The sequence below is a fragment of the Microtus ochrogaster genome, chromosome 19, assembly GCF_000317375.1.
Source record: "Microtus ochrogaster isolate Prairie Vole_2 chromosome 19, MicOch1.0, whole genome shotgun sequence".
NCBI lineage: Eukaryota > Metazoa > Chordata > Mammalia > Rodentia > Cricetidae > Microtus > Microtus ochrogaster.
This window is the reverse complement of record NC_022021.1, coordinates 27,218,659-27,231,083: the sequence shown is the minus strand read 5'-3', so window position 1 is coordinate 27,231,083 and position 12,425 is coordinate 27,218,659. Positions and strand designations below refer to the sequence as shown.

Genomic DNA, 12,425 nt, shown 5'->3' with positions numbered 1-12,425 from the left:
GCTAAATATCCGTACTTCCAGGACAGAGATTTCTCTGAGGATTCTGACAGAAAACAAGTAATTTTCAAAGGGGTAAACTCAGGATAGCTTCAGACTTTCTCAGAGGAAAATTTGCTGGCAGAAATTGAAAACGGAGGCTGAAAATGCTTGCAGTAATGTAGAGAGTTTGGATTTTACAAAGCCCAGCATTTACATCCATAGAATAGTTTGCTCAAAAGAACAGGGTTTACACTGAGGATCAGAAGAGAGATGTCTAGAACTCAGGGAAGACCAAGCATAAAGTAGCTCAGATCTGACCAAGGACTTGCGCATTGAAGGGAGCCTTTTTGAGGCATTTATATTAAGGAGTTAAACCCAGATGAGCTGACTGTTTGGTTAACAGTAGATACTTCCTCAAGGGTTGCAACCTAGGATAGAAGAAAGGACCAGACATCTTCTGAAAGACAGATTTCCCAGAGTCAAGTCGGTGAGAGAATTGAAGTTAAGCCTGGACTCCAGTCTCAAAGGGTGTAAACGTCTGGAGAATACAAGCCTAGCTCAATTTGCAGAAGGCCTCATTGCCTCCTCAGGCTGACCCACGCAGCTGAGTAAGTTCTGATTCATGCCCTCACTGCACACACATCCAGGGCTAGTACCCTGAAATATTCCAATGAGACATTCTTGGTAAACTTAGGTAATCTAGGTAAACCTCCTTCTCAACTTCCAAGTGTACAGTGGCATAGCTAACTGTGGAGAAACTTGGCTCTCTGGAAGACTATTGACCCTCAAGTCTTTAAGATGCATTTGAGCTTTGGGTCCCTGTTTTTATAATGGCCTGCAGCAATGTTGTGGGAAATCCTGCTAGGCACTGAGATAAATTATTTTTCCATTTATAAAAATCCAGTAAGGTCATATTACAAAAGAATATTTAAAGGGATAATGATGGACCAGAAGGAGGTGGTGATAGCCCTGGGATCTGTGGAGGAAATTCTCACCTTCTTCTAGAAATAGGTCACTTGCTGTTGGTATAGCCCCTCGTGCTTACCCCTTAGGCCACTAAGGGTGGGGGCTCTCCAGCTGAACTCTGCTCCAACCAGGTTCTTCCCAAGTGTTTTTTTTTTGGCTTATTTATTTCATTTTATGACTGTTTTGCCTTCATATATGTCTGTCCAACACATGTGTGCCTGGTGCCCATTTGCTCTTCTGAGCAAAGAGAATAGAATCCCTGGAACTGGCGTGACAGATGGTTGTGAGCTGCCAAATGAGTGCTGGGGACCAAACCCAGGTCCTCCATTAGAGCAATGGGTATTTGTAACCCCTGAGCTATCATCTCCTTCTTCCCCTTCTGGATGTCAAGTTCCTGGCGGCTGGATTAGTTGGAGCAAACACACAAATGAGGAGGGGGCACAGCATTCTGACAGCCTTTGGTTAATGCTGGCCCCAGATTCATTCCTGTAACTGTTAAGGTCTTAACTGATTATTATTTCCATAGCTAGCACACAGAACAGTTAGTGCTTCTTTCTAGTGTTAAGAACAAGACAAGAAAGAAGGCTGAACAGGATGTTTCCTAGCAGGTTTTTGCTACCTCCTACCTACCACCCAGCAGCTGGGCCTGGCAGGGTGATTACGAACCCAGATGTTACGAGGAATCGTACCGGAACACCTGGAAAGAAGTCTTTTAAGAGAGTCAAAAGAAAGAGAGTGTTTTGACATTTCAACTTAAGGAAGTGTTTAGGGTTTTGTAGTTGTAAATGGTTCTAGTGTTGGTGGGGGTGGAGGAACCAAAAATGTTTTCAGCTATTACATGTTACTGTTATTCCCCATTCGGAAAAGAGTGTGATATATGCATGTTTGCAGTTTACAGACAAGACACTGAGAAGATCTCTTCGGGGAGGGGCGCTTTGTGTAGAATTCATTTTGTGTCAAAGCTCCATTTAACTGAAAGTACAGACAATATGTGGAAGTTATTAGTAAGCTGTGGAGAGCATTATAATTTAATACTGAAAAAGCTGGGGGCAGCTAGCTTCATATTAATATCCTTTTGTGGGAGTACACCCCTAGGAAAGTGATGAAAATTCATGCCTTTTCTGTTCCACAAATGAGAGGAGAATGCTAAGCAAACCGATTTCTGCTTTAAGGGAGCTCAAAGTTTTACTGATAGTAATTTTTAAAAAGACACATTTTAACCAAAAGACAGAACAAAAGACAGGGTTGAGGAGTCTTTGGGTACCATTTGTACCTGATTCATCATTTCAGGAGGTCTTTTGTTTCATGAAAGGCAGCCAGCATGGGTACTGGGACAGAGATGGGCACAGTCTATAGAATCAGAGACATGAGAACACAGTTGCCCTGTGTAGGTAAGCTACAACTTGGACAAATTCCCTAACTGTGCTGGGATAGAATTCCATTTCATTGCTTGCACCGAATACATAGAGTAGAATTGTGTGATATAATGTGAAAGTCCTCTACAAATGGCAAATATTTATCTGGATGTGAAAATAGAGAAGGAGCAAGGCAGCAGGAAGTAGGAAAGAGTCCTAGAGGTTTAAAGGCCAAGGGGATGACACAGACCATTTCGGCAATTTGGAAATTGCTGTAACTACTTTAAGAAAATATAAGATATGGGCTGCTTGGAGCCCGTCTCTACATTTCACTGCAAAGCATTTTACCCCCATCAGTAGCCTCACAACTTAGTAGATTGAAAAAAAGAGTCATTTATAAACATCTAGTAGACCTTTTCTTTTTCTAAGCATGCAATCTCTTTTCTTTCCCACCTTAGTAGAAGTGAATGGCTAATGTTCTGAATTGTCCCAGGCACCAAGGAATGTATCCCGAAGCCCTTCAGTGTGAGGCTTCATATCAAGCTAGGCACGTTTATCATGGGCACTTCAGAGCTGGAGAAAACGCTGCGAACTCAGAAAACCTTGGTGGCTCTAGCAGCCATCTAGAATGGTCCTTGCAAGCTACCATTCCAATTTGGAGGATATACATCAAATTGAGTGAACTTGATAAATCAAGAAGGGGGAAAACTTGACTATATCAGTCTTGGGGTAATCATCATGGGAACCTGGCTCTGTGATCTTTCCCCACCCCTGGTAGAAGCGGCTGTTTTCTCTTGGCCCCAGTCAGGAGCAGGTGGCACAGTCTGGAGGTGATGACAGCCTTGTGCCACCTAGACTTCACCTTATGTTCTCTCTCAGCTAGGCAGAGGGAGCCTGGGCGAAGGTCTACCAGAGATTACGGTTATGCTTAGACCTGCTTGTATCAGACAAGATTTTTCTTTTTAAGGTAGAATCTCACGTAGCTCAGGCTGTCTTCTAAAGTAGTCAGTCCCAAGACTTTGAACTTCTGATCTGCCTGCCTCCACCTGCCCATTCCTGAGTCACAGGCCTGTACCACCATACATAGATCAAGATGATGATAATTTTATTTGGAAATCCATATGACTTAAAGTGGTATGGTCACTTGTAACTATCTTGTTTTTCCATCTTACGAGGGACAGCAGTCGTTCGCCATTTGCTAAAATATTAATCACCACAGGCATGAGTGAGCCTTCCTCATCACAACACAGGGTGACAAGTGTTTACAGAGACATTCAGTATCTAATTCCACCCATATACTGTAATATTGCAATAATGCCTTGGGAAAAAATCTGAACCAGTCTTCTAGAAGGACAGCAAAACACACTTTGTCTGCCTTCATTTACTAGCTATGTATGCCTTCATAAACTGCAATAGTACAGATATTATTGGGAAATTAAAAACACAGCTAAAATAAAAAAAACCTATGAAATACCATCTCCTATAAACTCTCCTGCTTAAATCTTGGGCTTAGACAATATGATCAATAACATTTGCAGCATTGGCCTTTTGACCTGGATGAGAGACTGCTATTGTGTTGTAGGAAGTGGCTTTACTTCCGAAATGTCATTAGCATTGTCCACTGTGACATTTGAAAATGCCTCCTGACAAGGCAGACATCCTTCGGTCATGACATTTGAGCCCTTCTAGAATGCTGACTTAGAGGTCTGCCCACTTCTCTCTTTGACTGGGGATGGACATCACATCTCTCTCAATCAACAGAAATAAAACCCAAGGGAACAAACGCAATGGTTATCCTTAAGCAAAACGGCTTATTAGTCAAATAGGTGTATTTCTTTCCCATTATTCCCCTCTAAAAAGTCAGTGCTCCCCCACACCCCCCCAGGCACTTTCTCATCCAATACTCCAATAGAACTAGGATTTTCGACCTTCTCTGACCTCCTACACAAAGTGAAGAAACCACCAAAGGAAAATTGACCCTATGCTCGCACGAGCATCAGTTATGCAATCGCTCCTTGCTCTAAAGCTTCTCCTAGAAGCTGCAATGCTCTCCACTGTGAGCAAACCACAGTTACTAGCAATGAGAAACACTCACTGTTTGCAGCGTCAGCTTTGCGGAATCTGCTCAGGTCAACATTGGGTGGTCTGTTGGGCTTGGGTGGAGGCGGGCCCAAGACAGACAGAGGAGGCAGAGGCTTCTGCTTGGGGCTTGCTGAATTCTTGTCTCCTTTTTCCTTCTCCTGATTTTGACCCCATGGTGTCCCTGCTGTCAGCTTGGAAGGGGCCTTAGGGAACCGGGCCGGTTCTTCCTGATTCATTTTATTCAGAAAGATGTTCTTTGTAACATCTGTTTTCCTATCTTCTTTTTTCTCTTCAGAGTTTCTGGAGGGCCCTGGGCTCCCTCTGTTTGAGGCAGGTTTCAGAACCACTCCAGGAAAAGGCGAACTTGACGTCCCGCTGTCCTTTTCCTCTGTGTCTTCCCTGGCTGGTTTGAAAGGACCAGCCTTGCCCTTGGCCCCCAGTGGCACTGGGGGTCCTTTCTGGACAGCTGCATTTTTAGAATTGCCTTCCTCGTCCTGAGAGTCCTCTGTACTCAGAGATGGCTTCTGGCCAAAGGTGTGTCTGGGAAATCTGGGTTTGGTGTCAGCATCTTGTGCCGCAGGCATGAACTTGCTCTTAGCTCCGGCCACCTTTGAGAACCCTGGCTTTACATCGTTTTCGGGTACTGGGGGAGTAGGCCCTGGCTTTGGTCCTGGCGTCCTTAAGTCCGACTCTTGGTTCAAATTGTGAAGCTTATTCCCAGAAGGTCGTAAAAACGCCGGTTTAGGATCTTCTTTAGTCAAACTGGTGGGTTTGGGGCTTACAGGTTTCAGAAACCCCGCTTTGATCTCGGGGTCTCTAGAAGCCGAGTTTGGCTGTGTTCCAAATCTTTGGTTCCCTCCACTAGGTTTTAAAAATGGGGGTTTGGGATCCTTGTCAGACTTTTCCTCATAGGTAGGTTTCGCTGCCAAGGGTGGTTTTGTGGTCCCAAACTTAGGCGTGTTGCTGGGTCCGGCGGGAGGACTGGCATTTCCTTGGTTGTCAAATAAATTCTTTTTTGCTTGTATTCCCGAAGGCGCGTTTTGGCCGGCAACTTTGAAAGGCCTGCTGTTGGTGGAGACCTCCTCTGTCGGGCTAGTCCCTGTGTTGAACTTCGCCATGAGGGACTTCACATCTGTTTTTCCATCCTACGAGCACAGGGAACAACAAAAGCCAGCTGAGAACCCAGAAGTCTCACTTGCAATTTAAAATACTATACCTTCAAGGGCTTCCTGATCTGCGGCCAGAGTGCTGCCGTGCCGGGGTGATGCTGATTGGCTGGCCAGCTATTGTAACATTTAAGTTCCTCTATGGTAAAATAAGTAGTGAGGGTTTTTCTGAAAAGGGAGGGCTGTGGCTGTGCTTAAACTTCTCTTTGTCACACAGAGACTCACTCGTTTGTGTTGAGAAGGTTTCTCTGTCCCCTCACTGCCTGCCTACCTATCTTGTTGGGCTTACTCATGCTCCATCTTTCTCCAGACTTTCGCTTCACTTGAAAAACATATGGGAGTGACCAACCAATGAATTCTTCCACATTTTACAGCTGAGACTCATGTGGAAACTGGACTTAAAAAAGAAAGTAGACTTTGTGAATTTAGGCTCTGTGCTTTGACCCAGCAAAGCAATGCTAGCTTCATTGTGGCTGGCGAGAGCTTTCCTGTTCCTGTTGCATTTGAAGTCTGTCTACTGTCAGGGAGATGCTACAGAGCATGCCAGCCCTTCCAAAAGGAACGGGATGAGGGTTCCTCATCTATAAATGCAGAGTGGAACTGTGTGGCTGTATGCAGACTAACAGGCCATGAGGTGGAAACTTCTTTAGGGAAGGCAACAGACCAGCAGTAGGAACTGGCTGGGAGGTCTCATTTCCAGATATTTCTCTCAGTCTTGTCTCTTCCATAATGACTTTTATCAATTCCCTGAGGTCCTGCCTCACCTGCCCCCTCACGAGAATTAGGAAATTACTCAGGAAAGACAGCAGATGTTCCCCTTTCTTTGTTAATATAGTCCAGTTTAACCTGGGACAATTAACGGTGTGTTCGCTCTTTCTTTCTTTCTTTCTTTCTTTCTTTCTTTCTTTCTTTCTTTTTTTTTGCTCTTTCTTTAAAAAAAAACAAAACAAAACACGGAGCTTGAGCGGGGAATGTGCCTCAGATGAGAGAGTATCTGAGACAAGAAGATCAGAAGTTTATGAATGTTAAAGTCATCCTTGACTGCATAGCAAGTCTGAGACAGAGACAAGACTCAGCTCCATGGTCAAAAAAAAAAAAAAGTTGAAAAGCAGGAAGAAGCCCCTCACTCAGTGCTCTGACTGAAGCTTCACAGAGAAAGAGAAAGCAGTATGAGATACTAGACAGAAGGCGTAGCTCACTGATGGGGGCAGGTGTTCATCACGGGCAGGGTTCTGAGCTCAATCTTTAGTGCACAATGTGTGCACATACACACATGCATAGGTGCGCACACGCATGTGTGCACACACAAGCATGCACAAAACTTTGCTCTCTGGTTGCAAGGAAGTTTATTCCTGAGAACAAATTTTTTGATCCCTACCTTTCTATAGAGGCATACTTTATAGTCTTTATGTATAATTTCATTGAGGATTATTAAAACCAAAGCAGAATAGCGAAGTGATTTAAGGACCTAGGCTTGGGAGCCAGGTGACAAGGAATAGCCATGAGCTTTCTTATCTCCTCATGCAAACAATGCCTTGGTGCTGCTCCAAGGTGCATTAAAGGAGTCCACAGGGCAGGCAGGGTGTACAGTGTGAGAGAACACTCGCACATCAGACGGCTTCCTGTTTTTGTATAAAGAAGAAACCTTACCAACATCATCTTTTCTCCTTCCTCGCTGCACTGCCGGGGAACTGAGCCCGGCTCTGCCAACTGGCTTGTGCCTTACACAGCACAGGGGAAAACCCTTGAAATACCCCTGGCCATTGTAAAACATCATGCTTATTTTTAGCTTGGAAAATATGGAAGTTGTGGATGTAGGGTGGAAACTTTAGTCTTGCCTACTAATCTGGATCCAGGAGACCTTGCAAGTGTCTGCACTAACGGAGGTCTGGGCCTTGAAGCTATCTGACTGAGGCACAAGCCTTGGCTTTGCTATGTAGCATGGCGTCTAGCAGGTTATTGACTTTCCTGATCTGCTTTCTTAATCTCTGAAATCGGAACTCTAATCCCACTTGTCACTCTGTTTTCATTTGTTTGGGCAGAGATTAAATGGGTTAATACAAGTGGTTAGGTATTTAGCTCAGTGGTAGAGTACTTGCTCAGCAAATACAAGGCCTTAAGTTTGGTCCTTAGCTCTGAACAAACAAAAAATATATAAGTAAATGGATTAAGAATTGAATGCAGCACTTAACCACTGAATTTTTTTCTGCCATCATAATTGTTTCTAATTCATTCATAATATAGCATCGTCATTTCCAGATAGAGTCAAAAGTGAATTATTTGCACTAATGTATCTGCAAACGAACACACTCGTCAGTTACGCACAGAGTTATGGTGTTTGAGTCTGAGTCACTGTCCTCTTGAGCGTTTTCAGTGGATGCTGCAAGATGGGGCGGGAGGAGTGACGGGACCCTTGAAGAAACAATGAGGGTGGCCAGGCTCCCTGGTGTGTTTGACACATCAGCAACCTGAACTGCACAAGAGGACAGTTTTCAGGAGTCAGCTCTCTCCTCGCACCGTATGGGTCCTGGGCACTGAACTCAGGCCATTTGGCTTGGTGGCAGGCATTTTTACTACTGAACCATCTCATGAGCTCCCCAGCCCCCCTTTAAAGTAAAAGCAATGCATAAATATTCAATTTGTAATGAAACCAGAAGGCAAGACTATTAATGTTTAATCATTGTTGTCTTCTTTCATCAATGACAAAAACAAAAATCTAGCGATTCATGTTAAAATTGAAGCTAAGGGTTGATAACCTTCGATGATTTAACTTAGTAAAAATGCCACAGTCAGACCAAAGGAAGTGTGAGTGCCAGGTAAGTACTCTCCTACTGAGCCACATCACAAATGCTTGCATAGATTTTAAAGCGCAAAAGAAATAAAATATCTTTGAATGATAGACAACTAATGAAAATCAAAAGTAACTTGGAAGCTCAATTTTGACCTTGTTAAGATGTGTTCACCATTCTTGGGATTAAAGCAAGAGGAGAAGGAATCATCTCTGTGGGTGTTGTTATTCCTTCCTAGGCAAAATGCACAAAAGAAAAAAAAATGTTTTTCTGTGATGGTCTATAATGTGCTTAATCCCTAGGGAAACATAAGTTAATAATAACCATTTATGCATTCTTTAAAGAAGTTTGTTAATAATTTTTAGATTGTGGGGCATGTCTTCCCTCTTTTGTTGGTACGTTGACTCACTTGCTCTGAATCCTGATTCTTCTCACTGGCCACCATTCTTTCTTACTCCTGGCGTGATCGCCAACATCAGGACCACAGGTACAGTGGCATCATAGGACAACCTGAGGCTGTGAGGGGCTCATGCATAATGAAAAAAAAACCTCTGGGAAGCCAGTCGTAGCCCTTTCCACAGTTTACCCAATTACACACAAGGAACAGGAAGTCGGAGAGAGCAAGGACAGGAAAGGCCCAGCTTTCATGCTGGTGATAATGATGCCACTCTGCCAAAGACTGGATGTAAGGCATAACGAAACACAGAGAAAACAGAAACCCTTCCTCAACCTGCAAAAGTTCTCCATCTTGAAGTAGTAAGCAAGTCATTGAAATGTCATGGATTCAAGAAGATCAAACTAACATAGAGAAATAATTTTCAGGCTTAGTGGTTTGCTTTGTAAAAGAAAGACAATGACAGATACATTTTGTCTAACCAATCCCTTCTCTCTTCCCAACACATGTGCACAGACACTCACACGCAACATGAATGCACGCGTATGCATACATGTGTATGCACATTCACACACACACATTCACGAAGCAGAATGCTGTCTCTTCTCCTTGAAGGTATTTCATCTGGTTTACCTAGTACACTTGGAAGAAGGCATTTTTTTAAATCTTAGAATAAATATTCTTGAAACTCCTTATTATCAGAAATTACCCAATAAACTTATAAAGTAAGAGGTAGTGGAAGGTGGAAATATAATACTTATGATAAAACCCTAATCAAATACGAAGATGGTAAGCCCCAGTATAGACCAACAGATATTCAAAGAGATTTATTTCCCTCCAACAGCATTGCACAAACATTTAGGTCATGATAATTTACATATTTAGTGTGTACACTGTCTACTTGGTGAGACGTAAAAGCAAGGACCTGATTTTACTTTCCTTCCCTCGTTAGGAACATGCCTCCTCCCACGCAAACATCCCCTTCAGGCCTGGAACTTTCTCCCACAATATGCATTAAATACACCCATTGATGGACTGAATCAACTTGATTTTCCCTGTGGCTGATCCACAGAGAAGCTGGAATATTATTTCTTCACTTCTTGGTTGACCTCAGCCACGAATCCGTTCTTACATCTCCATCCCATTGCAAAAGGACTGTAGTGGGTTCCAGTCAGCTGAACTTCTGAGGCTGGAGTGAGTGCAAGGCCCCTTCTCAACAGGATGTGGGAACTTGTCTCTCACCGCAAACTTAAGTTCCTGAGAGCAGGAGCTGAGTGCTTCAGAGGGCAGGGCATCGGTGGGAGGAGCTGGTGGCAGAAGTGGCAGTGACAGCCTCAGTTGCGACAACCCTTTCTTCACGAGGAGGTGGAGGTGATTTTTTTTGATATCTCTCCAGCCAGCAATGTCTTATCCTCAGTGGCTTACATTTTGAGAGAAAGTGTCCCATGAAGAATACAATTGGCTCCCATGGGCTCTCCCAAAGCTGTGTGTGTTTGTCTATTTCTCTACGCTGTCAGGAAACTTCTGTGGGTATCACATTGTAGCATTGGTTCTAATGTTACCCAAAGCACCTGTTAAAACCAGGATCTTTCTCTTGTTTCTGCTTTGTAAATGGGGGTGGGGGAAGCAAGAGACTTTAGCAAACCATAGAGCTCTGATGCTGATGGCTTGGCTCCCAACTGCCTTGCACTGACAAGGAGGCAATCAGCAGGATTTTCATATTCCCCCTCAAAGACTAGGATGTCTTCTTGATGTGAGCAGAGATGGGATGCAGAGAACACAGAGGATGATAATATAGATTCTATAGATACTATAGAACAATGAGCAGTCCTAAAATTGCTTGTTTTGCTTTTCTAACCTATATATGTGTTATGTGTGGGCATAAATAATAGGATGGTGTATATTACAGCAAACTCAGCCTACATTAGTTTAGTATTTTTCAAGTTCCTTTAGCTTACATTATCAAAGTGTATGAAATTCAAAGATTGTCTTTGAATAATTTACATTTTATTTTATTTGATTTGATTTGATTTTCGAGACAGGGTTTCTCCATAGCTTTTTGGTTCCTGTCCTGGAACTAGCTCTTGTAGACCAGGTTGGCCTCGAACTCACAGAGATCCGCATGCCTCTGCCTCCCGAGTGCTGGGATTAAAGGTGTGCGCCACCACTGCCCAGGCAATAATTTACATTTTAACTATTGAGCTTATAGATACTTGTAAGAAGTTTTTACACGTATGTTTTACATTATTTGGTTCTTGGGGGATTACTGTTTATTCTATAATACAGGATAAGTTCTTCTGTTTTTCCTGTGTCTCCAATTGTCTTAGCTTTCTGTTACTCTTTCTTGCGATTGTTCACTAAAAACAGCAGGAGAAAATTCAGTTTGCTGAATACATATAAATATCTTATTGACTGAGAAGCTCGGCTGAGGCAAGAGATTTGCTCAGATGGCAATGCACTGACTGAGACAGGCGGCAACTGCTTGTCATGGGGGGGGGGTTCAGAGTTTTAAGTTAAGTAAACAACAGACATTAAGAGAAGAGTGAGGAAGGTTCCAGAGCAGAAACAGATGGTATTTTGAGCTATTACTTCCCAGGCATTTCTGTCTCATTTCCTAGCCCATCCCATTCTGTCTCTTCCCCTTTTGAACACTGAAGGAAGCACATGCAGTGACTGTTTAATGTCGCCCTTCAATGATACGATCGCCAATCACCTTCAATGACACCTCTAGTGTCTGCCTTCAGTAACACAATCACCTGACACCTCTTGCTCTCCCCCCCTCACATACACCACAGTGACAAGTCTCTGAGGAGCTAGGCTGCTTCCTTCTCCTTTGGTGTCGTAGGGCTCTTCACTGGACCACACCCTTTCTCATTAAAATTGTGATGCTCTCTGTTTCACACTTCCTATGCTAGACATCTTGCTCTTGGTACCTTGCCATCCTCTTTCCCTCACCTTTCCGAAGGACTTCATGACTTCATCTGCTTAGGGTTCTCATTCCTTCACTCAATAATTCAATCATTCATTTATTCATCAAACATCCATCCATCCATCCATCCATCCATCCATCCATCCATCCATCCATCCATCCAGATAGTGGTTCGTCCTAGTTGAGAGTTCTAGATATCCATTGTGTACACTCTAAATTTAGTGTATCTCACTTTGACACTCCTTAGTTTATTACCTGTTCTTTATTCCAGGGTATGAATCACCTCCATTTACTCTTATATTTAGCAAAACTTTATGTATTCTGGTGTCTTATTGCTAATTCTATGATTGGGAAGAATAATCACATTATTAAGTGCAAGATTTCATATACAAGAGAAGGAAAATTCTGGCCTATGCTATCATATAACCTCTTGAGGACACCTTGATTCACTTAGAGGAACCAAATCAGTCACTTAGAAACAAACATTCTGTGGTTCCATTCACATGAGGTACCCAGTGTAGCTGAATTCACACAGGCAGGGAGGCTGCCAGAAGCTGGGGAGGAAAGGAATGGGGAGTTAACACTTAATAGATGCCCAGTTTCAGATGGGAAACATTAAATGTTCCTAGAGATGGTGAGGGCTGCACTACAATGTGACCATATGTGATACAGAATTGTAGACTTTACACAGCCTTAAATTCCTATTGAAATACACACACACTCTCTCTCTCCCCCTTCATTCACACACACACACACACACACACA

At 43.2% G+C, this 12,425-nt stretch overlaps 1 protein-coding gene across 1 annotated transcript in view; it reads right to left on the bottom strand.

The window, feature by feature from the left end:
* Positions 1 to 12,425, bottom strand: part of Fyb1 (FYN binding protein 1) — a 128,650-nt gene that overhangs the window by 71,629 nt on the left and 44,596 nt on the right. Inside the window, exon 2 of the mRNA XM_005356591.3 lies at positions 4,396 to 5,527. Within this exon, the coding sequence (XP_005356648.2) occupies positions 4,396 to 5,527 (1,132 nt within the window). The remainder of the gene's footprint in view (positions 1 to 4,395; positions 5,528 to 12,425) is intronic.